Raw genomic sequence first — 25,678 nt, 5'->3', positions numbered from 1 at the left:
ATAATTACCGCATTTACCTTTTCCTGCTCACACACACCCAGGTATTAAATTCGCTCCGAAGGCTCCAAAGGATAACAGTGCTAAACAGAAGTGAACTGAACAGAACCCATCATAAAGCGATAAGCACTTTCACCAAGGACGTTGGGGCTGTGGATGTGGATGTGGGGGATCCGGGAAAGGACGAAGTGAAAATATGTTTGTAAGCGATGAAATTCAAGTGCCTGTTAGTAAATTTTAACAGCAAGTGAAGCGAGCACCAAACACCAAACACAGAGTACTGCGAGTCTCGGCATCTTCGACCGCCTCCTGGGTAGCTCCAAGCCCTGTGTGGATAGTCCAAGTTGGCGAGTGGAGAACACTGGACCAGATAACAGCAAAGGATGCACTGCAACAGTTGAGTTTAAAGTCACAGCAAGGAGACAGACATTTTCTGCTTTAGAAACGGTAAACTTATCTATATATTATCCTTAATTATAATATCCTTTGCAAGTGTACTTTGCAAGGTACTATGGCTTTTATAAACGTTACATTAGCTACATATAATAAAACCATTATATTGTGGCGCCATATTTTCGTTAATTTCTTCAAGTGCAGCTGTAGACTTGAGTTTTCACCGCACATCGCCGTATCAGCAGGCAGGGTCGCAAAGTCGAGAAGTCCTTTGGCTGTGGCCCGCACCCAGTCCGACTCCCCGGGAATATTCCACAACTCATCATTGCCGGGGCACGAGTTACGGAGCAGCAGTCGAAGCTGGAACACCTCTGGCACGTGCTGCTGCATCCCGATTCCGTCCGCAATTTCTGGGCGGTTCCGGCAAAGGAGCCCAATCCCAAGCCCTGCTCCATGCTGGCAACAAACAAAAAGTGCAACCGCAACAACTGGAAAAAGCGAAATACTCGTAAAGAAACATACAAGAATGGGGCTCAGAGAGGAAAAAACTATTTGAAGTCGGTATATCCGTTTAGGAAGCCAACAGCATCTCCCATGCCCAAGCCAAGTGAGTGGTGGCAAGAACACATACCCACACACACACACGAAGTGGCAGGAAACAAGTAGTACTATAGTTACCCGTAAGGAGCAAGGACTAAGGAGTAAACTTGTTTCGAGGCCGTACCCACCGCTCGTTTTTGCCACCATCATAGGACCTGGGGTCGCCCACAAAGGAGTACTCCTCGCCAGCGGAAACGGGCCTTTCATAGACGTTAAGCCCCCTGGCTGCACTTGTCGTAGCCCAACCCGAACCCCCTGGGAAGGCCACCAAACCGAAGATTTCATAACAAATAAGAAGGGCTCGATGGCTTGAGTAGTCGAAAAGTTAAGCCCGCTCAAAGGGCTGGCAGCCAGATAAAATGCAAAGCTCTTGAGCGCGTTTGAAACTTAATAAAAATCCCGGATCCACCAGTAGTTAGTAGCGAGTTCAATGTCAGAGGATCCGCATAATTTCTTAACACATCGCCAGAAAAGGCTTGGGCACACAATAAATAATAAGGAGCAATTCGCTTCCTTTTATGCTTTTTGCTCCCTGCTTTATAAACGAGAAAACTTGGTCTTGCATAATTTTAATTTTTTAACCAAAGTTTCGCAGCTAAAGGCAAATCCTTATGGCCAGTGCAGCCAAAAAAAAAAAAAAGGAAAGAAACACTGCTCTTTTCATTCTCTTGAGCAGAAGATTTTTGATTAAAATATTCATGCATGGCAAAGTCTTCATTCAAGGTGCATTGCCAAGTTTTTACTTTTAATTAATCCCCATTTAAGTGGAAACTTTCATTGGGCCATAAAGTATGGTGGTTGTCCAGGGATTTCCGAGGGTCATGTGTCTACGCATTTGGTTGTTTTTCTGATTAATGTGGTTGTATCTTTTCACGGACTATCTGGAAATGGGATCGTTGGCACGTTCTTGGATTTTCCATAGGGCTCCTAGCATTTATTTCATTGCCGAATCGCACGTTCATTGGATGCTGGAAACAGCAGCATTCAAAGCATTTCGCACCACATATTCCTTTTGACACCCACTTTAATATTTATGGCCATGGACGCAGGCGGAACACCCGTAGCCACTCCTGATTCCGCAAACAGCCGTTCCTTCCCATGAAGCTCCACTGTTTTGTTTCAAGCAATTTAACAGCTTTTGGGTAAAATAACAAGCCCGCCAAGCCAACCAGCCAACCAACTAGCACACACACATCACAACAAACAAACTTCGCACATTCCGGGCAGCAAAAAGTCAGGCCCAACAATGCGCCACTAGAAGCACCCGTCCAATCTGCATCCCCCAGATCTCGCATGGCCTTGGGAAACTAGAGGGGAGTTGCAGATGCAGACGCAGGGGGCTGGAGACGGGCACCACGAGTCGGGATTCAGGATTCAGGAACCGGGAGCAGCGAACGGCGTACGGAGACAGACGGTAAGGGCAGGGTACTGCATATTTTTGCAATACAAAATAAACCGCAACAGCAGCAATTTGCGTCGGTTGTTAGTTGGGAGAGTTGCTTAAAATTTACATGGACAGCGCACACACATGACTAGACAGCCGATCTATGGACTATATGGACTACTATATGGAGTATGTGCAGTCGGCGAAGGGCGAGGATGCGGATACGGCTGCATATGCATATGCATGTGTGTGGCTACAGAGGACATTGCTGCGCCATAACTGAATAAAGTCCATTTTTAAACAATTACCTTTAGAAGTGCTTTCATTTCAGCGGAAGTTGCTGGCCAACCCGAAAACTACCTGCGCCACGAAGCATCCTTTCACATAGTCGATGGAATTATGCAGTTCCCTGAGGTGTGTATTAGGGATTCTCCAGAGACCTCACGATTAACAGCCATTAAAGCGGAACGGATGGGATTTACATTCCTGGGCAAACGCCTGTCGAGCCAACTGATTCTGTCCCATACCGCAATCAATCAAATCCCATCTAGGCACACATTCCGTCACATAGGGGAGCAATCAGGAGAACACCTTCACTTCAGCCACATCCTGACCAGATGATCATCTTGTGCACTGAAAGAAAGCAGGCAAAAGTGGGTCATGTTAATAAATATCAAAGGATAATAAGATATATGGAGATCATACGTTCTAAAACTGCCATTAAAGTTATTTTAAAAATGGTTGCGCCTATCACATATCCGTTGATTCGTGAATATGTTACTCTAAAGCGTTTTCGCCGTGTGAGCTGCACTTGCAAATCAAGCGCAAGTTTTGTGGTGCAAGGCACACGTTGTTCAAAGGCAAACTTCGCACCCCACCCCCTCCCGCCAGCGGCATCAGGAGTCAGGTTCGTGAGTGGGCCACCACGGCGGATACGTGATGTGCCTGTGCAACAAACAGGAACTATGTATAATAATTGTGAGCGAAGGACACACGGAGTTTAGCAAGAAGTGCTCGCTTTTATTTGTTGAGTGCCTTTCAAGGTTGTCGTCTCGCTTAGAGATCCCAGACAGCGCTTTCCACTTATAAGGGTACTTCCCTGTGGCAAAGAGTTGCATGCAATCACCAGTTGCAAGATGAGAAACATTAAACGGAAAATACGTTGTGATGGGACCACACTGCACTGAATGCCCCAAAGCGGGGTTACGCATGCGTATCACAACAGCCACGCCCACCTTGCCTCGCTGCCAGCATTTTGTGGCAGGAACACTCCAAACTCCAACTCCAGCATTGAATTATGAAATGTGAAAATTGTGTTAAATAAGTAAACAGGGGATGCGTTTGTGCAGCACAAGTCCTGCTGAAAAATAGACACTGCCAAGTCACGTAGCCACGAACTGAATTTCATATTTCATGGGGCAGCCCAGCCGCCATGCCGCCCAGCCGAGTGGAAAAAAAAGACCATTTAGGCAACCATCCACACCCACACCCACATCCCAGCTACACTTTTCGTTGCTCAAGTCCACAGTCCACGCCCAATTCCAGCAGAACTTCGTGCAGCAGTTGCAATATTTGATCTAAAATATGTATGCTCGGGCGGAAATTGTTTTTGTGTTAAATGGAGGAAGCGACGGCATTGTAATTAAAATTTGCTTAAAACTTAATGGCAAGTATTTAATATACAATTGGAATTTGCCAAAACGATGGCTGCCTCCCAGGCATGTGGCAAATAGCATGTGGAACTGCTCGAGAATCGCTTTCGTAATTAAAGTTGAGGTGGAATAGCTGCGATTGCGGATAATTATATATGCAGTTTTTTTTACCTTTGATCTGTGGCGCAGTGAAAAAAAACAAAGACCATCGCATTCAACGTATGCGATGCATTTTCCGAACAACTTTCCACTATCCTCATATTGCAGAAAATATTCCCTCCCCCCCGCTTTTGGCCAGCAGCAATCCCCACCGTTGGCACCCCGGATTTTCCGCCCCCAGCAGCTGCTGCCCTTTGACCCTCGAAATTCGCCCCATTTTGCGTATGTGCATGCCTCAAATAGTTGCACCACACATTAAATTTCCGGTCGGGCGTCCGTTCCTTAAATGCAGAAGGAAATGCAATAAACGCCAAACTAAAAGCCACGCCAAAAATTTACAAAAATTACGGCTGGCGAAGCCAAAGCAAAAGGGGCATAATGGGCGGATCCATGCCACGGAATGGGGCATGGAAAATGCCATCATGGCCAAAGAAAAATGCCGAAAATGAAATGACGCTAAAGTATCGCAATAAAAACGCATTAAAATGCCTCACCAGGGAGTAAATAATTTCTGTTGCTCCAATCGCAGACATCGATTTGACTTTGTCGTCATGTACAGGGTAAGAAACACTTTCCAAGATCAAGGACGAAATACTCACAACATGTCATATGAGATTATAATCCCAAACCTATAGTTAAGGAAGTTTTTATCTCAGATATTTCCAAGAATTTTGTGGTTAAAAGTGTCGTAAAGTACGCTACACTTATTAGAAATAAAGTAAAGCACAATTTTAAACATCTTTTCAAGTATTTTCGGAATTTTATTTCAACAATTTTAAAATGCAATAAGTTCTTATTTTTTTTTTTTAAGTGTGCCTCGTAGTCGAATGTATTGAAATACAATCGATGCTGAACAATTAGGCGCCGATTCGGAGGGACTATAGTCTGTAGTCTGGGAATAATATTTTTATGGCCAGTGGCGCGCATAAATCCCGTCCAGCCGGAGTGTAATTCAAAATGGACAGCGGAACGTGCGACTGGAGAACTTGGTAACTCCCGGCAGGATATCGACTGGATGCATAATTTATCGTCCTGCTTGATTTGAGTGCATAAATTCACAGCCAAAGGCCTTGGCCTCAAACTCTCAAGTTTGCTCCTCAAAATCTGCTCAATGAGCCGAAGATGCAGAGCGTTTTGTAAGGCGATGCGCTTTTAATGTGTTTATTGACTTGGCCTGGCCAACGGGTTGGCTAAATGATGGGCGGGGATTAGGCCAATCCATCAAATGCTATAAAGTTAATTAAACAAGATGCTGCCGAAGGAGCCGAGAAATTGGGTCAAGCTGCCTGCACCTTAAGCTTGCTAGTTGCATTTTGCATATTTATTGCAGTAAAAATTGAAATAAATTCCAACTACGATTGAATGGCAAAGTGAAGTGTGTTTGTCAATTATAAGTGTTAATACATATATTTGTAGATATGTGTGTGGTGTGTGTGTGCTGTAATCCTTTTCCCCGAGCAGTAATTGTATATGAAACATGCATTTTCACTTAGAATGGCATGCAACTAATCTCCTTTTTGCAGGAAGTGGGCGGGTATGCATACTATATTTAATAGTATTTTGCGAACTGTTGTTCTCGAAGGACGCTGCCTGGCATTCAGCAAAATCTACTTTATTCGGACAACAGTGCAAAAAATTCAATAATACTCCATTGAATGCGTACATTAAAAATGCAGCAGAAACTTAATTAAATTTCCCAACTGAGTGAGTGGCTAGAAACACGTACAATCAGAGCCATTCGGCCACACAAACTTCAATTGCAAATTACAGAAGCCGCAAACAAAGACAATAGAAATTTTAATAATTCCCGAACATACAGCTTGAATGAAATTAATTAAGAAAATAGTTGATTGCGAGTTCTGAAAGAATCAATCTGATTTCATGATTTAACAACAAGTTACTTTAAAGGCCGAAAAACTGATGGTACAAATGTATCAAGTTTTATCCTTTTAGCACTTTTTACCATTTTACCATCCCTACTCACATAAAAAAACTATTTTTTGAAACCTAAGCTCGACCTAGCATTGACAAATATGTCTAAATATTTCAAGTACCCGATAACAACAAACATATAGACTATATATTTAGGAATGTGTGATAAAAATAAAAGTTAAGAAAACCATATTTTACGAAAATTGCCGGAATCTATGTGCCATTTCGTTTTTTGTAAAGTTTCTCGACCTGATTGGCCGCATAAAAATCAAAATAGCTAGCTTTTGATGTTCCGCTTCTACAAGTTGTACTCGTTGTACATGAACAACATGGCCAGTGGACCTGCAGGGCAGCGGGAGTGGTGCCTGTGCGAGAAACTGCCGCGGGCGGTGCTCCACATCCCGGTGAACCATCGTCAGATCTGCCAGGTGTGCGGATTGGCCAGGCGCTCCCAGGCTGGACACGATTCCTCCAGCGACAAGGATGTAGATCAGGGCACCGAGGAGCAGAAGACGATTATCCCTGAGCAAAGCCAAGTGGAGGAGCCCAAAAAAAGCCTAAAGACTCGGGTAAAGGTAACCATTAGGGGCAAGAAGCCGAAAGCCAAGAATTGTTGCCGGACGAACTGCCACAAGTGTGGTGGCTTGGCCAAAGCAGAAGTTGTCCAGGAAGGTACTGAAGCACCCAAAGAGATGAAGTTCAAGCGGTACCCGGGGCGTCATGGCTTGTACTGGAAACCGAAGGGGATGATGAGCCGTCGACAGGTGGCCAAAGCACCGCCACCTTCGACGCCGTCATCATCTCTTACGCTATCGCCATTGCCTTCATCATCGCCCACAGCACCACCACCACCACCACTCCCTCATCAAGAACCGGAATCCGCACGGTCGGAGATGCCAAGCCTGGTGGCCATGGCCCATACCGTTTCCAATCCAAAAAACAACCTGCTACAGAACTACAACAATCTATTTGTCAGTAACTTTATACCCTTACAGAGTCCCATTACGGATACTTTTGGGGGAGCTATCTCCAAGAGGAGCAGGAACAGCATTCGACCACGCATCCACAGGAGTCGCCCATTGCCACCACTTTCCAAAGTCTTAACCAATATCTTGAGCAGCCAAAACTCGAAGGATGACAGAGAGATGGGTGGTGGATTGAGTAGCTGCAACTGTAAGGACTCGCAATCGACCGATTCCGAGCTGGCTAGCCAGTTCTGTCCATTTGATCAGTATGAAGGTCCATCCGAAGATGCTCTTGTCGTGAATAGCGCCCGATATATGCTCCATCGACCGAAATCACTGCACGTCGAACCACGACAGGATGTGCACAACAATCGCATTGAATCTTTGAACTTTCAGTTCAGCTCTACCAAGAACACCCCGAGTCCAAACGCTGACAATCTATCGGGCATCCTATTCATGACGCATTCAGTTCGTAAAAACCTTAAGAAAACCATTGATAACATTGGAAACGAATGTCATATTTCAGGTAAAACCAGACCAACCAACAGCTCGACCCCCAAACCGGCAGTTACTCAGCAGAGCAATCGGGAAATTAAGGCGAAAGAGTCGGAAGACCTCGAGAGATCTTCCATTTTAACCTCAATCATGGACAAAGTATTCAGCTCACAGGAATCGAAAAGCTCAAACTACGTGGATGACAAGATACCAGAATTGGAGGATATTAATAAGACGATCAACGACATGTTTGTCGAGGACCCTGAACGCATTTCTTTGAAAAGTAATGAATCAAATGAGCACAGTGCATTTTCATCAAATAAAACCAACCACTACGAAGATTATTCCCAGCCCGTTTCAAAATCAATAAGCATAAGCAATTCAACCTGGGAACGATTTTGTGAAACCAAACCCAAATCGACATTATATAAGTGTGCTCGCTGCGGACAGCATAAGCATCGTGAAGATATATTTGCTAAAATTAAAATAAAGGATAGTAAAGTTCCAGGAAAATCCGATGCGAATCAAATCAGGCTGAATAAAAAAATAGGATGCGCAATAAAGCAAAGGCTAAATAACTTAAGATCCTTTTCAGGAGCACAAGAATGTAAAAAATTCGAACACGAAAAGAAGAAATCCCTAAAACCAGCAGATCATGGAGTAACCCCAGAGCTTTTTAGAGAAAACCGAAGTATGCAAAAGCGAAAAGCTACGGATGACATCCCAAATGAGGAAAATATAAGACGGCAATCCATAATTACAAGCATTCAAAGCAAGGGGTATTCTTTGGCATCACAAACTCCTATAAACTATCATAGCACTTTAAAATGTTTAAATTTACAAGCAAAAATAGATAATAGGGATAACAATCCAGCCAAAATATATGATCAACCAAAGATCACTCTCTCCAAGATACACCACGAATGTCTTCAAAATCGACCCAGAATCGCACTTAAAGCTGTGAATTTAAACCAATCTCAAATACCGGATAATAACTTTCAATTACGTAGACATAAGGAGCCATCGTTCAACTGGGGAGTGATGCAAATCTGCGAGACTGTATCTCATAGGAGTCTAGTAATCCCCAAAACACTGGTTCCCACTTATGTTGGTGAGTTGGTGCATATCGGTCAAGCCACGAAATGCTATATCAAGAAAAATATTCTTCCGGACTATCCGCCTTCGTCTCTCTTTGAGTTTCGTATCCCTGACATTAGTCCCAACGAGCTGCTATCCTATCGAAGTTCGGATGACATTAGCGGAAGCTGTACTCCAATACCTCATACAGCGAGTCCAAAGGAGCAACCTATAAGCCATAAAAACCCGTGTCTTCCGGTTGATCCAACCCAGCCAGAAAAATCGGAAAGTCGAAAGACTATATACGAAAATCTTGAATTGTCGTTCACCACACAAAAAGCAGATAGTTTTAACCATCCCAATGATAAATTAGCTGATTATGAAGACCAATTGGTAGATATGAATGAAAAATGCATAAATGCTGATTTTAGTTCCTTAAGTGACAACAATATGGGCCATACATCAAATGCAGATTTAAAAACTTTAAGAAAGGAAGAAGATCCATTAAATGCATACAATCCAAAGACTGAAATTACGGCAGTTGGTAATACGTTTGCGAGATCAAAAGAAAATAAAGAAAATTCGAAGGATACATTGTACCAGGAAAGCCGCATTACGTTACAAAAGTACAGTCACTCAAAATTAAACAATGCAATTAGAAAACAAATCGACAAATCCTTGCAACAGAAGATCAAAAAAATTATGAGTAAACCGATACAGTTGCTAAAATCGAATGATTCAGATTCAGTTGACAAATTTTTGGAGCCATTTACAAACAAATTAAGTGTTTTCGAAGAATATAATGCAAACACATCAATTTGATAAAATAATCTACAATATTCTATAGAAAAAAGGAAAATGGCTTCGATCAATCCATTTTTTGAATTTTTGGCTGCATACCGTAGAAAACATCGAGCCCTAAAACAACAACGCATTAAAAGAATATAATGCAAACTGATGTTATTTTGTTCACTAAAAAGACAGAGGATGATAATTTCCAAACCAATAAAAACAAAAGCAGTGCATAAAATGCTAATTTGGTATAACGAATGCAAAGCTGTGAATTTTGAAATCTTGATACGATAACGCGTTGTTGTTTTAGGACTCGATGTTTTCTACGGTATGTAGCCACAAATTCAAAAAATGGATTGATCGAAGCCATTTTCCTTTTTTCTATAGAATATTGTAGATTATTTTATCAAATTGATGTGTCTTACAAATTGATGTGTCTCTGTTTCAAGAAAACTTGAAACTTGGACCAAATGCCATTTTGAATAAAGAAACGGATACAGCTTTTTCAAATTCCTTCACGGAATTAAGTTCAAGTCAAAAGCCACCTCGTCTTATAGCCAATCGGTGCTCCTCAAGTGAACCAAAGTGTCTAACTAAAGAATCTAAGGTAGAAACTGATTCTGATGCAGCATCGGAACCGATGATGACCTGTAGAACCACCGAGTATGAAGGATTGCCTCCTCTGAACTGGCAAGTAATCTCAATGGGCTCAGCTCATCCAAATAATAAATAATATAATATAAAATAATATTGTGCAGGATGATTCGGAAACATCTCTGGGAGAAGAGTATTACTGTTCTATTCACATGTGCGGAAGCCTTATAAAGATATTTTCTTCCCATATCCTGCAAGATCATAGAGTTGGGAAAACCAAAGGTGCTTCACCACAGGAAGATTACCATCAAGTAGTGGAAGGTTTACCAAAGCAGTTCTCCTTCGATGGCGATCTCCTCACCATAGGAAACACTTTTGTGGCCCTTCTCTTTTACACCAGCTTAGCGAAAGAACGGTAAGCTGCTGAAAACTAAAAAGATATATCCATTAACTAATCCTAATACAGCACCCTTAGATCACATCGAATGCGGAATCATCCGCTGACCATGCTAGCTGCTCCAAAAATGGCGAAGGATGATACATTAGCCGGCGTTTTCTTCTGGCTGGTCGGTTGTCCATCGTGTGCCCAACTTCTTGCCAAGCTCACAGTCTACGATCCATTCGATCAAATTGGACGGAGTATGATCATAAGACCACGTGAATTATCTCAGAACCAAGACCCTCGAGAATTCGTCGCCAATTCGAAAGATCATTTGCTTATAAGCGTTCCACACAAGCAAAGAACTTTTCAAATAACCGTGGTCATAGATGAACCTCAAACTTAGTTATAAAGGATATCTAGTTACTTAAAACTAAAATTTATAGACGTTGTTAATTTTCGTTTTTAATCCCTTTGATACCACGAGTTTAATTTTAAAGACAAATTGTATGTTGTATATTTTTTAATAAAACGTTCGAGCAAGAACTAAAAAACGCTCAAATATCTCTCACATCAGATCAGAATTGCCTAGCTTTATTTATATAATAGTTAATTGCGTGTTACACTACTAATTTCATTAAGTTGTTAGTTTTTCTTTAATTACATGTAGAGTAAATATTTTTGCACATAGAAACGCATGCGCTCACATCTACGTACGTACTCGCTATGATTATTATCATTTGCAATCGTTTCTTGCACCTGCCTAGTGCGCTCTGCTGTATACATTTACAAACATAGGAATAGAAATAAGTAATATATATGTAGTTTGTTTAACGGCTTGAGAACTTTTGCGGAAAAACGAGGTCCAACTGCATGGTGGAAAACCAAAGGTCTTTGTCTCACATAATATTCCGTTTAAAAATATCGTGTTTCACATGCAAGCCTACTTCCAACACAAAAAAATATTGGAAAACCTCCAAACTAAGCTCAATTTAAAGCGGATTAGGAAATCATCAATCGAAAATAACGACACCGATCGCATTTCTTGTGGGACAATAATTCGCTGTACTTGGAATCGTGTGTGTTTGCTGATGTACTTGATGTGTGATTCTTGTTCTATGTCTTATCAATTAGCTAGATGTGGATCATTAAATAATAATATATATATTGTGGTTTCTTCATCTTAGTTGCCAGCAACGTTTTGGACTTCACTTGAACTGATTATCTCGTAATCTTTACTCGAGCTCTCCGAATCCGATCCCGAGTTGCGTGGCGTTCTGAAAGCAAAGCAAAAAAGTGGGAAATTACTAAAAATGTAATGTAAGTGCATTCATCAAAAGTTGATATAAGTACAATGAATATCAAATGAATGGGATGCAAAACTTACTCTGCTTTGTTGCGATAACTTACGAGATTTTAAATTTACATTGTAACGAATCGGAACATCACCTTTGGAATACCTCAAGTATCACCAGAAAACAAAAACCAGCAACCAATAAAATGAGCCACCACAAATCACGAAACAAATGGATTTACAAATGACATGCTCCGTAAACGAAATAAAAATGTTATGAAACGCAAACCAAGAATCGGATTAATGCATTTTAATTATACAATAATATTTATTAAGGAACAAAGGATTTACAATTAATAGCTAGAGTTAATGTATGTCTTTTGTGCTATTCAATATGGTTTAGTGTATGAAAAACATACAACCAAAAGTTCGACGGAAATTAAAGAAATTATAAATACAAATTCGAGCAATAAAGCAGGAATCCTTGTCATTACTGAGCGGTTCCGTCTTACCCAGCTTTGGAATCCTTGGGCTGCGTCTTCGGTTCTTCTTCATCCACATCGTCTTCCTCGTATTCGTCGGCACCCACTTTGCGACGTTTGCGGATCTCCAAGTCGGTGTCATGTTCTTTGATAAGCTCGATTTTCTCTGGTTCAAGCGTGGAAACCTCCGCATCCACATCACCGTCAGCATCTCCATCCGCATCCACGGCTGTGTCCTCGGCATCGCTATCTTTTTCCTTCTTCTTGTCCTTCGATTTCGATTTCTTGTCGGTCTTGGCGGACGAATTATTTTGGTCACTGTTATAGTTGCTCTGGAAAAAAAGTTAATTTAGTAAACTAACATAAATGGATAATTCGAAACAAACCTCATATAGTGGCCAGAAGGAGGCAAAGAAGCTCACATCCTCGGTTAGGTTGGGGAAGATCCAGAAGTGCAACTTGCGCGGGTTATTGCCCACATGATGATGAACACAATAAGACGTACAATGGTCAGAGCCAGGATTAAAACAAGGAAGCCGGCACCCGTAATGGACAAGTAGTAGACACCCTTGCGTAGCAGTGGAGGCCACAGAGGGAAAAGGCAAATGCCAACGGCGCCAAGTAGCAGGATGAAACCGAAGATCCAGTAGTGGAGCGGAATGGGATCGTAAATCCAGACGTATGCCTCGGAGCCGTCCACGAAGATCTGCTCGGGATGCATGTCCAGGCGGATCTTGCGCTTTTTCTTCTCCTTTTTCTCCTTTTCTTTTTCATTGCCAGACGCACCTCCGTCTCCTTGGCCATTATCGCCTTCCGGATCGGTATCCTTCTTGTCATCCTTTGCCTTGTCCTTTTCCTTCTCCTTGTCTTGGCTCTTCTCCTTGTCCGCCTTCTTGTCGCCTCCAGACTTTCCTCTGATCTCCTCCAGAGTGACGGGCACCTTCTTGGCGCGATGGAAGAATTCGTACATTGAATGCGTACATTAAAAATGCAGCAGAAACTTAATTAAATTTCCCAACTGAGTGAGTGGCTAGAAACACGTACAATCAGAGCCAGTCGGCCACACAAACTTCAATTGCAAATTACAGAAGCCGCAAACAAAGACAATAGAAATTTTAATAATTCCCGAACATACAGCTTGAATGAAATTAATTAAGAAAATAGTTGATTGCGAGTTCTGAAAGAATCAATCTGATTTCATGATTTAACAACAAGTTACTTTAAAGGCAGAAAAACTGATGGTACAAATGTATCAAGTTTTTACCATCCCTACTCACATAAAAAAACTATTTTTTGAAACCTAAGCTCGACCTAGCATTGACAAATATGTCTAAATATTTCAAGTACCCGATAACAACAAACATATAGACTATATATTTAGGAATGTGTGATAAAAATAAAAGTTAAGAAAACCATATTTTACGAAAATTGCCGGAATCTATGTGCCATTTCGTTTTTTGTAAAGTTTCTCGACCTGATTGGCCGCATAAAAATCAAAATAGCTAGCTTTTGATGTTCCGCTTCTACAAGTTGTACTCGTTGTACATGAACAACATGGCCAGTGGACCTGCAGGGCAGCGGGAGTGGTGCCTGTGCGAGAAACTGCCGCGGGCGGTGCTCCACATCCCGGTGAACCATCGTCAGATCTGCCAGGTGTGCGGATTGGCCAGGCGCTCCCAGGCTGGACACGATTCCTCCAGCGACAAGGATGTAGATCAGGGCACCGAGGAGCAGAAGACGATTATCCCTGAGCAAAGCCAAGTGGAGGAGCCCAAAAAAAGCCTAAAGACTCGGGTAAAGGTAACCATTAGGGGCAAGAAGCCGAAAGCCAAGAATTGTTGCCGGACGAACTGCCACAAGTGTGGTGGCTTGGCCAAAGCAGAAGTTGTCCAGGAAGGTACTGAAGCACCCAAAGAGATGAAGTTCAAGCGGTACCCGGGGCGTCATGGCTTGTACTGGAAGCCGAAGGGGATGATGAGCCGTCGACAGGTGGCCAAAGCACCGCCACCTTCGACGCCGTCATCATCTCTTACGCTATCGCCATTGCCTTCATCATCGCCCACAGCACCACCACCACCACCACTCCCTCATCAAGAACCGGAATCCGCACGGTCGGAGATGCCAAGCCTGGTGGCTATGGCCCATACCGTTTCCAATCCAAAAAACAACCTGCTACAGAACTACAACAATCTATTTGTCAGTAACTTTATACCCTTACAGAGTCCCATTACGGATACTTTTGGGGGAGCTATCTCCAAGAGGAGCAGGAACAGCATTCGCCCACGCATCCACAGGAGTCGCCCATTGCCACCACTTTCCAAAGTCTTAACCAATATCTTGAGCAGCCAAAACTCGAAGGATGACAGAGAGATGGGTGGTGGATTGAGTAGCTGCAACTGTAAGGACTCGCAATCGACCGATTCCGAGCTGGCTAGCCAGTTCTGTCCATTTGATCAGTATGAAGGTCCATCCGAAGATGCTCTTGTCGTGAATAGCGCCCGATATATGCTCCATCGACCGAAATCACTGCACGTCGAACCACGACAGGATGTGCACAACAATCGCATTGAATCTTTGAACTTTCAGTTCAGCTCTACCAAGAACACCCCGAGTCCAAACGCTGACAATCTATCGGGCATCCTATTCATGACGCATTCAGTTCGTAAAAACCTTAAGAAAACCATTGATAACATTGGAAACGAATGTCATATTTCAGGTAAAACCAGACCAACCAACAGCTCGACCCCCAAACCGGCAGTTACTCAGCAGAGCAATCGGGAAATTAAGGCGAAAGAGTCGGAAGTCGGAGTCGAGAGATCTTCCATTTTAACCTCAATCATGGACAAAGTATTCAACTCACAGGAATCGAAAAGCTCAAACTACGTGGATGACAAGATACCAGAATTGGAGGATATTAATAAGACGATCAACGACATGTTTGTCGAGGACCCTGAACGCATTTCTTTGAAAAGTAATGAATCAAATGAGCACAGTGCATTTTCATCAAATAAAACCAACCACTACGAAGATTATTCCCAGCCCGTTTCAAAAACACTAAGCATAAGCAATTCAACCTGGGAACGATTTTGTGAAACCAAACCCAAATCGACATTATATAAGTGTGCTCGCTGCGGACAGCATAAGCATCGTGAAGATATATTTGCTAAAATTAAAATAAAGGATAGTAAAGTTCCAGGAAAATCCGATGCGAATCAAATCAGGCTGAATAAAAAAATAGGATGCGCAATAAAGCAAAGGCTAAATAACTTAAGATCCTTTTCAGGAGCACAAGAATGTAAAAAATTCGAACACGAAAAGAAGAAATCCCTAAAACCAGCAGATCATGGAGTAACCCCAGAGCTTTTTAGAGAAAACCGAAGTATGCAAAAGCGAAAAGCTACGGATGACATCCCAAATGAGGAAAATATAAGACGGCAATCCATAATTACAAGCATTCAAAGCAAGGGGTATTCTTTGGCATCACAAACTCCTATAAACGATCAAAGCACTTTAAAATGTTTAAATTTACAAGCAAAAATAGATAATAGGGATAACAATCCAGCCAAAATATATGATCAACCAAAGATCACTCTCTCCAAGATACACCACGAATGTCTTCAAAATCGACCCAGAATCGCACTTAAAGCTGTGAATTTAAACCAATCTCAAATACCGGATAATAACTTTCAATTACGTAGACATAAGGAGCCATCGTTCAACTGGGGAGTGATGCAAATCTGCGAGACTGTATCTCATAGGAGTCTAGTAATCCCCAAAACACTGGTTCCCACTTATGTTGGTGAGTTGGTGCATATCGGTCAAGCCACGAAATGCTATATCAAGAAAAATATTCTTCCGGACTATCCGCCTTCGTCTCTCTTTGAGTTTCGTATCCCTGACATTAGTCCCAACGAGCTGCTATCCTATCGAAGTTCGGATGACATTAGCGGAAGCTGTACTCCAATACCTCATACAGCGAGTCCAAAGGAGCAACCTATAAGCCATAAAAACCCGTGTCTTCCGGTTGATCCAACCCAGCCAGAAAAATCGGAAAGTCGAAAGACTATATACGAAAATCTTGAATTGTCGTTCACCACACAAAAAGCAGATAGTTTTAACCATCCCAATGATAAATTAGCTGATTATGAAGACCAATTGGTAGATATGAATGAAAAATGCATAAATGCTGATTTTAGTTCCTTAAGTGACAACAATATGGGCCATACATCAAATGCAGATTTAAAAACTTTAAGAAAGGAAGAAGATCCATTAAATGCATCCAATCCAAAGACTGAAATTACGGCAGTTGGTAATACGTTTGCGAGATCAAAAGAAAATAAAGAAAATTCGAAGGATACATTGTACCAGGAAAGCCGCATTACGTTACAAAAGTACAGTCACTCAAAATTAAACAATGCAATTAGAAAACAAATCGACAAATCCTTGCAACAGAAGATCAAAAAAATTATGAGTAAACCGATACAGTTGCTAAAATCGAATGATTCAGATTCAGTTGACAAATTTTTGGAGCCATTTACAAACAAATTAAGTGTTTTCGAAGAATATAATGCAAACACATCAATTTGATAAAATAATCTACAATATTCTATAGAAAAAAGGAAAATGGCTTCGATCAATCCATTTTTTGAATTTGTGGCTACATACCGTAGAAAACATCGAGTCCTAAAACAACAACGCGTTATCGTATCAAGATTTCAAAATTCACAGCTTTGCATTCGTTATACCAAATTAGCATTTTATGCACTGCTTTTGTTTTAATTGGTTTGGAAATTATCATCCTCTGTCTTTTTAGTGAACAAAATAACATCAGTTTGCATTATATTCTTTTAATGCGTTGTTGTTTTAGGGCTCGATGTTTTCTACGGTATGCAGCCAAAAATTCAAAAAATGGATTGATCGAAGCCATTTTCCTTTTTTCTATAGAATATTGTAGATTATTTTATCAAATTGATGTGTCTTACAAATTGATGTGTCTCTGTTTCAAGAAAACTTGAAACTTGGACCAAATGCCATTTTGAATAAAGAAACGGATACAGCTTTTTCAAATTCCTTCACGGAATTAAGTTCAAGTCAAAAGCCACCTCGTCTTATAGCCAATCGGTGCTCCTCAAGTGAACCAAAGTGTCTAACTAAAGAATCTAAGGTAGAAACTGATTCTGATGCAGCATCGGAACCGATGATGACCTGTAGAACCACCGAGTATGAAGGATTGCCTCCTCTGAACTGGCAAGTAATCTCAATGGGCTCAGCTCATCCAAATAATAAATAATATAATATAAAATAATATTGTGCAGGATGATTCGGAAACATCTCTGGGAGAAGAGTATTACTGTCCTATTCACATGTGCGGAAGCCTTATAAAGATATTTTCTTCCCATATCCTGCAAGATCATAGAGTTGGGAAAACCAAAGGTGCTTCACCACAGGAAGATTACCATCAAGTAGTGGAAGGTTTACCAAAGCAGTTCTCCTTCGATGGCGATCTCCTCACCATAGGAAACACTTTTGTGGCCCTTCTCTTTTACACCAGCTTAGCGAAAGAACGGTAAGCTGCTGAAAACTAAAAAGATATATCCATTAACTAATCCTAATACAGCACCCTTAGATCACATCGAATGCGGAATCATCCGCTGACCATGCTAGCTGCTCCAAAAATGGCGAAGGATGATACATTAGCCGGCGTTTTCTTCTGGCTGGTCGGTTGTCCATCGTGTGCCCAACTTCTTGCCAAGCTCACAGTCTACGATCCATTCGATCAAATTGGACGGAGTATGATCATAAGACCACGTGAATTATCTCAGAACCAAGACCCTCGAGAATTCGTCGCCAATTCGAAAGATCATTTGCTTATAAGCGTTCCACACAAGCAAAGAACTTTTCAAATAACTGTGGTCATAGATGAACCTCAAACTTAGTTATAAAGGATATCTAGTTACTTAAAACTAAAATTTATAGACGTTGTTAATTTTCGTTTTTAATCCCTTTGATACCACGAGTTTAATTTTAAAGACAAATTGTATGTTGTATATTTTTTAATAAAACGTTCGAGCAAGAACTAAAAAACGCTCAAATATCTCTCACATCAGATCAGAATTGCCTAGCTTTATTTATATAATAGTTAATTGCGTGTTACACTACTAATTTCATTAAGTTGTTAGTTTTTCTTTAATTACATGTAGAGTAAATATTTTTGCACATAGAAACGCATGCGCTCACATCTACGTACGTACTCGCTATGATTATTATCATTTGCAATCGTTTCTTGCACCTGCCTAGTGCGCTCTGCTGTATACATTTACAAACATAGGAATAGAAATAAGTAATATATATGTAGTTTGTTTAACGGCTTGAGAACTTTTGCGGAAAAACGAGGTCCAACTGCATGGTGGAAAACCAAAGGTCTTTGTCTCACATAATATTCCGTTTAAAAATATCGTGTTTCACATGCAAGCCTACTTCCAACACAAAAAAATATTGGAAAACCTCCAAACTAAGCTCAATTTAAAGCGGATTAGGAAATCATCAATCGAAAATAACGACACCGATCGCATTTCTTGTGGGACAATAATTCGCTGTACTTGGAATCGTGTGTGTTTGCTGATGTACTTGATGTGTGATTCTTGTTCTATGTCTTATCAATTAGCTAAATGTGGATCATTAAATAATAATATATATATATTGTTGTTTCTTCATCTTAGTTGCCAGCAACCAGCAACCAATAAAATGAGCCACCACAAATCACGAAACAAATGGATTTACAAATGACATGCTCCGTAAACGAAATAAAAATGTTATGAAACGCAAACCAAGAATCGGATTAATGCATTTTAATTATACAATAATATTTATTAAGGAACAAAGGATTTACAATTAATAGCTAGAGTTAATGTATGTCTTTTGTGCTATTCAATATGGTTTAGTGTATGAAAAACATACAACCAAAAGTTCGACGGAAATTAAAGAAATTATAAATACAAATTCGAGCAATAAAGCAGGAATCCTTGTCATTACTGAGCGGTTCCGTCTTACCCAGCTTTGGAATCTTTGGGCTGCGTCTTCGGTTCTTCTTCATCCACATCGTCTTCCTCGTATTCGTCGGCACCCACTTTGCGACGTTTGCGGATTTCCAAGTCGGTGTCATGTTCTTTGATAAGCTCGATTTTCTCTGGTTCAAGCGTGGAAACCTCCGCATCCACATCACCGTCAGCATCTCCATCCGCATCCACGGCTGTGTCCTCGGCATCGCTATCTTTTTCCTTCTTCTTGTCCTTCGATTTCGATTTCTTGTCGGTCTTGGCGGACGAATTATTTTGGTCACTGTTATAGTTGCTCTGGAAAAAAAGTTAATTTAGTAAACTAACATAAATGGATAATTCGAAACAAACCTCATATAGTGGCCAGAAGGAGGCAAAGAAGCTCACATCCTCGGTTAGGTTGGGGAAGATCCAGAAGTGCAACTTGCCGCCGGTTATTGCCCACATGATGATGAACACAATAAGACGTACAATGGTCAGAGCCAGGATGAAAACAAGGAAGCCGGCACCCGTAATGGACAAGTAGTAGACACCCTTGCGTAGCAGTGGAGGCCACAGAGGGAAAAGGCAAATGCCAACGGCGCCAAGTAGCAGGATGAAACCGAAGATCCAGTAGTGGAGCGGAATGGGATCGTAAATCCAGACGTATGCCTCGGAGCCGTCCACGAAGATCTGCTCGGGATGCATGTCCAGGCGGATCTTGCGCTTTTTCTTCTCCTTTTTCTCCTTTTCTTTTTCATTGCCAGACGCACCTCCGTCTCCTTGGCCATTATCGCCTTCCGGATCGGTATCCTTCTTGTCATCCTTTGCCTTGTCCTTTTCCTTCTCCTTGTCTTGGCTCTTCTCCTTGTCCGCCTTCTTGTCGCCTCCAGACTTTCCTCTGATCTCCTCCAGAGTGACGGGCACCTTCTTGGCGCGATGGAAGAATTCGTACATTGAATGCGTACATTAAAAATGCAGCAGAAACTTAATTAAATTTCCCAACTGAGTGAGTGGCTAGAAACACGTACAATCAGAGCCAGTCGGCCACACAAACTTCAATTGCAAATTACAGAAGCCGCAAACAAAGACAATAGAAATTTTAATAATTCCCGAACATACAGCTTAATTGAAATTAATTAAGAAAATAGTTGATTGCGAGTTCTGAAAGAATCAATCTGATTTCATGATTTAACAACAAGTTACTTTAAAGGCAGAAAAACTGATGGTACAAATGTATCAAGTTTTTACCATCCCTACTCACATAAAAAAACTATTTTTTGAAACCTAAGCTCGACCTAGCATTGACAAATATGTCTAAATATTTCAAGTACCCGATAACAACAAACATATAGACTATATATTTAGGAATGTGTGATAAAAATAAAAGTTAAGAAAACCATATTTTACGAAAATTGCCGGAATCTATGTGCCATTTCGTTTTTTGTAAAGTTTCTCGACCTGATTGGCCGCATAAAAATCAAAATAGCTAGCTTTTGATGTTCCGCTTCTACAAGTTGTACTCGTTGTACATGAACAACATGGCCAGTGGACCTGCAGGGCAGCGGGAGTGGTGCCTGTGCGAGAAACTGCCGCGGGCGGTGCTCCACATCCCGGTGAACCATCGTCAGATCTGCCAGGTGTGCGGATTGGCCAGGCGCTCCCAGGCTGGACACGATTCCTCCAGCGACAAGGATGTAGATCAGGGCACCGAGGAGCAGAAGACGATTATCCCTGAGCAAAGCCAAGTGGAGGAGCCCAAAAAAAGCCTAAAGACTCGGGTAAAGGTAACCATTAGGGGCAAGAAGCCGAAAGCCAAGAATTGTTGCCGGACGAACTGCCACAAGTGTGGTGGCTTGGCCAAAGCAGAAGTTGTCCAGGAAGGTACTGAAGCACCCAAAGAGATGAAGTTCAAGCGGTACCCGGGGCGTCATGGCTTGTACTGGAAACCGAAGGGGATGATGAGTCGTCGACAGGTGGCCAAAGCACCGCCACCTTCGACGCCGTCATCATCTCTTACGCTATCGCCATTGCCTTCATCATCGCCCACAGCACCACCACCACCACCACTCCCTCATCAAGAACCGGAATCCGCACGGTCGGAGATGCCAAGCCTGGTGGCCATGGCCCATACCGTTTCCAATCCAAAAAACAACCTGCTACAGAACTACAACAATCTATTTGTCAGTAACTTTATACCCTTACAGAGTCCCATTACGGATACTTTTGGGGGAGCTATCTCCAAGAGGAGCAGGAACAGCATTCGCCCACGCATCCACAGGAGTCGCCCATTGCCACCACTTTCCAAAGTCTTAACCAATATCTTGAGCAGCCAAAACTCGAAGGATGACAGAGAGATGGGTGGTGGATTGAGTAGCTGCAACTGTAAGGACTCGCAATCGACCGATTCCGAGCTGGCTAGCCAGTTCTGTCCATTTGATCAGTATGAAGGTCCATCCGAAGATGCTCTTGTCGTGAATAGCGCCCGATATATGCTCCATCGACCGAAATCACTGCACGTCGAACCACGACAGGATGTGCACAACAATCGCATTGAATCTTTGAACTTTCAGTTCAGCTCTACCAAGAACACCCCGAGTCCAAACGCTGACAATCTATCGGGCATCCTATTCATGACGCATTCAGTTCGTAAAAACCTTAAGAAAACCATTGATAACATTGGAAACGAATGTCATATTTCAGGTAAAACCAGACCAACCAACAGCTCGACCCCCAAACCGGCAGTTACTCAGCAGAGCAATCGGGAAATTAAGGCGAAAGAGTCGGAAGTCGGAGTCGAGAGATCTTCCATTTTAACCTCAATCATGGACAAAGTATTCAACTCACAGGAATCGAAAAGCTCAAACTACGTGGATGACAAGATACCAGAATTGGAGGATATTAATAAGACGATCAACGACATGTTTGTCGAGGACCCTGAACGCATTTCTTTGAAAAGTAATGAATCAAATGAGCACAGTGCATTTTCATCAAATAAAACAAACCACTACGAAGATTATTCCCAGCCCGTTTCAAAAACACTAAGCATAAGCAATTCAACCTGGGAACGATTTTGTGAAACCAAACCCAAATCGACATTATATAAGTGTGCTCGCTGCGGACAGCATAAGCATCGTGAAGATATATTTGCTAAAATTAAAATAAAGGATAGTAAAGTTCCAGGAAAATCCGATGCGAATCAAATCAGGCTGAATAAAAAAATAGGATGCGCAATAAAGCAAAGGCTAAATAACTTAAGATCCTTTTCAGGAGCACAAGAATGTAAAAAATTCGAACACGAAAAGAAGAAATCCCTAAAACCAGCAGATCATGGAGTAACCCCAGAGCTTTTTAGAGAAAACCGAAGTATGCAAAAGCGAAAAGCTACGGATGACATCCCAAATGAGGAAAATATAAGACGGCAATCCATAATTACAAGCATTCAAAGCAAGGGGTATTCTTTGGCATCACAAACTCCTATAAACGATCAAAGCACTTTAAAATGTTTAAATTTACAAGCAAAAATAGATAATAGGGATAACAATCCAGCCAAAATATATGATCAACCAAAGATCACTCTCTCCAAGATACACCACGAATGTCTTCAAAATCGACCCAGAATCGCACTTAAAGCTGTGAATTTAAACCAATCTCAAATACCGGATAATAACTTTCAATTACGTAGACATAAGGAGCCATCGTTCAACTGGGGAGTGATGCAAATCTGCGAGACTGTATCTCATAGGAGTCTAGTAATCCCCAAAACACTGGTTCCCACTTATGTTGGTGAGTTGGTGCATATCGGTCAAGCCACGAAATGCTATATCAAGAAAAATATTCTTCCGGACTATCCGCCTTCGTCTCTCTTTGAGTTTCGTATCCCTGACATTAGTCCCAACGAGCTGCTATCCTATCGAAGTTCGGATGACATTAGCGGAAGCTGTACTCCAATACCTCATACAGCGAGTCCAAAGGAGCAACCTATAAGCCATAAAAACCCGTGTCTTCCGGTTGATCCAACCCAGCCAGAAAAATCGGAAAGTCGAAAGACTATATACGAAAATCTTGAATTGTCGTTCACCACACAAAAAGCAGATAGTTTTAACCATCCCAATGATAAATTAGCTGATTATGAAGACCAATTGGTAGATATGAATGAAAAATGCATAAATGCTGATTTTAGTTCCTTAAGTGACAACAATATGGGCCATACATCAAATGCAGATTTAAAAACTTTAAGAAAGGAAGAAGATCCATTAAATGCATCCAATCCAAAGACTGAAATTACGGCAGTTGGTAATACGTTTGCGAGATCAAAAGAAAATAAAGAAAATTCGAAGGATACATTGTACCAGGAAAGCCGCATTACGTTACAAAAGTACAGTCACTCAAAATTAAACAATGCAATTAGAAAACAAATCGACAAATCCTTGCAACAGAAGATCAAAAAAATTATGAGTAAACCGATACAGTTGCTAAAATCGAATGATTCAGATTCAGTTGACAAATTTTTGGAGCCATTTACAAACAAATTAAGTGTTTTCGAAGAATATAATGCAAACACATCAATTTGATAAAATAATCTACAATATTCTATAGAAAAAAGGAAAATGGCTTCGATCAATCCATTTTTTGAATTTTTGGCTGCATACCGTAGAAAACATCGAGCCCTAAAACAACAACGCATTAAAAGAATATAATGCAAACTGATGTTATTTTGTTCACTAAAAAGACAGAGGATGATAATTTCCAAACCAATTAAAACAAAAGCAGTGCATAAAATGCTAATTTGGTATAACGAATGCAAAGCTGTGAATTTTGAAATCTTGATACGATAACGCGTTGTTGTTTTAGGACTCGATGTTTTCTACGGTATGTAGCCACAAATTCAAAAAATGGATTGATCGAAGCCATTTTCCTTTTTTCTATAGAATATTGTAGATTATTTTATCAAATTGATGTGTCTTACAAATTGATGTGTCTCTGTTTCAAGAAAACTTGAAACTTGGACCAAATGCCATTTTGAATAAAGAAACGGATACAGCTTTTTCAAATTCCTTCACGGAATTAAGTTCAAGTCAAAAGCCACCTCGTCTTATAGCCAATCGGTGCTCCTCAAGTGAACCAAAGTGTCTAACTAAAGAATCTAAGGTAGAAACTGATTCTGATGCAGCATCGGAACCGATGATGACCTGTAGAACCACCGAGTATGAAGGATTGCCTCCTCTGAACTGGCAAGTAATCTCAATGGGCTCAGCTCATCCAAATAATAAATAATATAATATAAAATAATATTGTGCAGGATGATTCGGAAACATCTCTGGGAGAAGAGTATTACTGTCCTATTCACATGTGCGGAAGCCTTATAAAGATATTTTCTTCCCATATCCTGCAAGATCATAGAGTTGGGAAAACCAAAGGTGCTTCACCACAGGAAGATTACCATCAAGTAGTGGAAGGTTTACCAAAGCAGTTCTCCTTCGATGGCGATCTCCTCACCAAAGGAAACACTTTTGTGGCCCTTCTCTTTTACACCAGCTTAGCGAAAGAAAGGTTAGCTACTGAAAACTAAAAAGATATATCCATTAACTAATCCTAATACAGCACCCTTAGATCACATCGAATGCGGAATCATCCGCTGACCATGCTAGCTGCTCCAAAAATGGCGAAGGATGATACATTAGCCGGCGTTTTCTTCTGGCTGGTCGGTTGTCCATCGTGTGCCCAACTTCTTGCCAAGCTCACAGTCTACGATCCATTCGATCAAATTGGACGGAGTATGATCATAAGACCACGTGAATTATCTCAGAACCAAGACCCTCGAGAATTCGTCGCCAATTCGAAAGATCATTTGCTTATAAGCGTTCCACACAAGCAAAGAACTTTTCAAATAACCGTGGTCATAGATGAACCTCAAACTTAGTTATAAAGGATATCTAGTTACTTAAAACTAAAATTTATAGACGTTGTTAATTTTCGTTTTTAATCCCTTTGATACCACGAGTTTAATTTTAAAGACAAATTGTATGTTGTATATTTTTTAATAAAACGTTCGAGCAAGAACTAAAAAACGCTCAAATATCTCTCACATCAGATCAGAATTGCCTAGCTTTATTTATATAATAGTTAATTGCGTGTTACACTACTAATTTCATTAAGTTGTTAGTTTTTCTTTAATTACATGTAGAGTAAATATTTTTGCACATAGAAACGCATGCGCTCACATCTACGTACGTACTCGCTATGATTATTATCATTTGCAATCGTTTCTTGCACCTGCCTAGTGCGCTCTGCTGTATACATTTACAAACATAGGAATAGAAATAAGTAATATATATGTAGTTTGTTTAACGGCTTGAGAACTTTTGCGGAAAAACGAGGTCCAACTGCATGGTGGAAAACCAAAGGTCTTTGTCTCACATAATATTCCGTTTAAAAATATCGTGTTT

At 41.1% G+C, this 25,678-nt stretch overlaps 4 protein-coding genes, 2 long non-coding RNA genes and 1 pseudogene across 6 annotated transcripts; 5 read left to right on the top strand and 2 right to left on the bottom strand.

Moving 5' to 3' along the window:
• Positions 1 to 6,211: 6,211 nt before the first annotated feature.
• Positions 6,212 to 7,806, top strand: LOC6611905. The gene is made up of 2 exons (XM_032725365.1): positions 6,212 to 7,550; positions 7,609 to 7,806. The coding sequence occupies exons 1-2, from the start codon at positions 6,405 to 6,407 to the stop codon at positions 7,717 to 7,719; spliced, it is 1,257 nt and encodes a 418-aa protein (XP_032581256.1). The 5' UTR covers positions 6,212 to 6,404; the 3' UTR covers positions 7,720 to 7,806.
• A 2,403-nt stretch (positions 7,807 to 10,209) lies between these two features.
• On the top strand, positions 10,210 to 11,259 carry LOC116802131. The gene is made up of 2 exons (XR_004362498.1): positions 10,210 to 10,455; positions 10,507 to 11,259. It is a non-coding gene; the product is annotated as an uncharacterized LOC116802131 (long non-coding RNA).
• LOC6620823 lies at positions 10,982 to 13,180 on the bottom strand (annotated as a pseudogene).
• A 334-nt stretch (positions 13,181 to 13,514) lies between these two features.
• On the top strand, positions 13,515 to 15,113 carry LOC116802122. The gene is made up of 2 exons (XM_032725344.1): positions 13,515 to 14,853; positions 14,912 to 15,113. The coding sequence occupies exons 1-2, from the start codon at positions 13,708 to 13,710 to the stop codon at positions 15,023 to 15,025; spliced, it is 1,260 nt and encodes a 419-aa protein (XP_032581235.1). The 5' UTR covers positions 13,515 to 13,707; the 3' UTR covers positions 15,026 to 15,113.
• Positions 15,114 to 17,515: 2,402 nt separating this feature from the next.
• LOC116802127 lies at positions 17,516 to 18,565 on the top strand. The gene is made up of 2 exons (XR_004362495.1): positions 17,516 to 17,761; positions 17,813 to 18,565. It is a non-coding gene; the product is annotated as an uncharacterized LOC116802127 (long non-coding RNA).
• Positions 18,566 to 19,166: 601 nt separating this feature from the next.
• LOC116802126 (translocation protein SEC62-like) lies at positions 19,167 to 20,201 on the bottom strand. The gene is made up of 2 exons (XM_032725350.1): positions 19,602 to 20,201; positions 19,167 to 19,547 (listed from the first exon to the last, which is right to left on the bottom strand). The coding sequence occupies exons 1-2, from the start codon at positions 20,184 to 20,186 to the stop codon at positions 19,242 to 19,244; spliced, it is 891 nt and encodes a 296-aa protein (XP_032581241.1). The 5' UTR covers positions 20,187 to 20,201; the 3' UTR covers positions 19,167 to 19,241.
• A 332-nt stretch (positions 20,202 to 20,533) lies between these two features.
• LOC6620825 lies at positions 20,534 to 25,586 on the top strand. The gene is given in 5 exon segments (XM_032716666.1): positions 20,534 to 21,878; positions 21,933 to 23,796; positions 24,218 to 24,515; positions 24,517 to 24,782; positions 24,843 to 25,586. Coding segments are annotated over 5 exon segments (3,888 nt in total). The 5' UTR covers positions 20,534 to 20,728; the 3' UTR covers positions 25,153 to 25,586.
• Positions 25,587 to 25,678: the final 92 nt, after the last annotated feature.

Source organism: Drosophila sechellia, chromosome 2L, assembly GCF_004382195.2.
Source record: "Drosophila sechellia strain sech25 chromosome 2L, ASM438219v1, whole genome shotgun sequence".
Classification (NCBI taxonomy): Eukaryota; Metazoa; Arthropoda; class Insecta; order Diptera; family Drosophilidae; genus Drosophila; species Drosophila sechellia.
Note: the sequence above shows the minus strand (reverse complement) of the source record. Positions and strands in the feature narration are given on the sequence as shown.

What these genes read in the sequence shown, in the direction of transcription:
- LOC6611905 (XM_032725365.1), top strand. Translation starts at nt 6,405, where the DNA reads ATGTTCCGCTTCTACAAGTTGTACTCGTTGTACATGAACAACATGGCC. An exon ending in TCCTATTCATGACGCATTCA is followed by an intron (nt 7,551 to 7,608) that starts GTTCGTAAAAAC and finishes GTCATATTTCAG; the next exon opens with GTAAAACCAGACCAACCAAC.
- LOC116802122 (XM_032725344.1), top strand. Translation starts at nt 13,708, where the DNA reads ATGTTCCGCTTCTACAAGTTGTACTCGTTGTACATGAACAACATGGCC. An exon ending in TCCTATTCATGACGCATTCA is followed by an intron (nt 14,854 to 14,911) that starts GTTCGTAAAAAC and finishes GTCATATTTCAG; the next exon opens with GTAAAACCAGACCAACCAAC.
- LOC116802126 (XM_032725350.1), bottom strand. Translation starts at nt 20,186, where the DNA reads ATGTACGAATTCTTCCATCGCGCCAAGAAGGTGCCCGTCACTCTGGAG. An exon ending in CCTTCTGGCCACTATATGAG is followed by an intron (nt 19,548 to 19,601) that starts GTTTGTTTCGAA and finishes CTTTTTTTCCAG; the next exon opens with AGCAACTATAACAGTGACCA.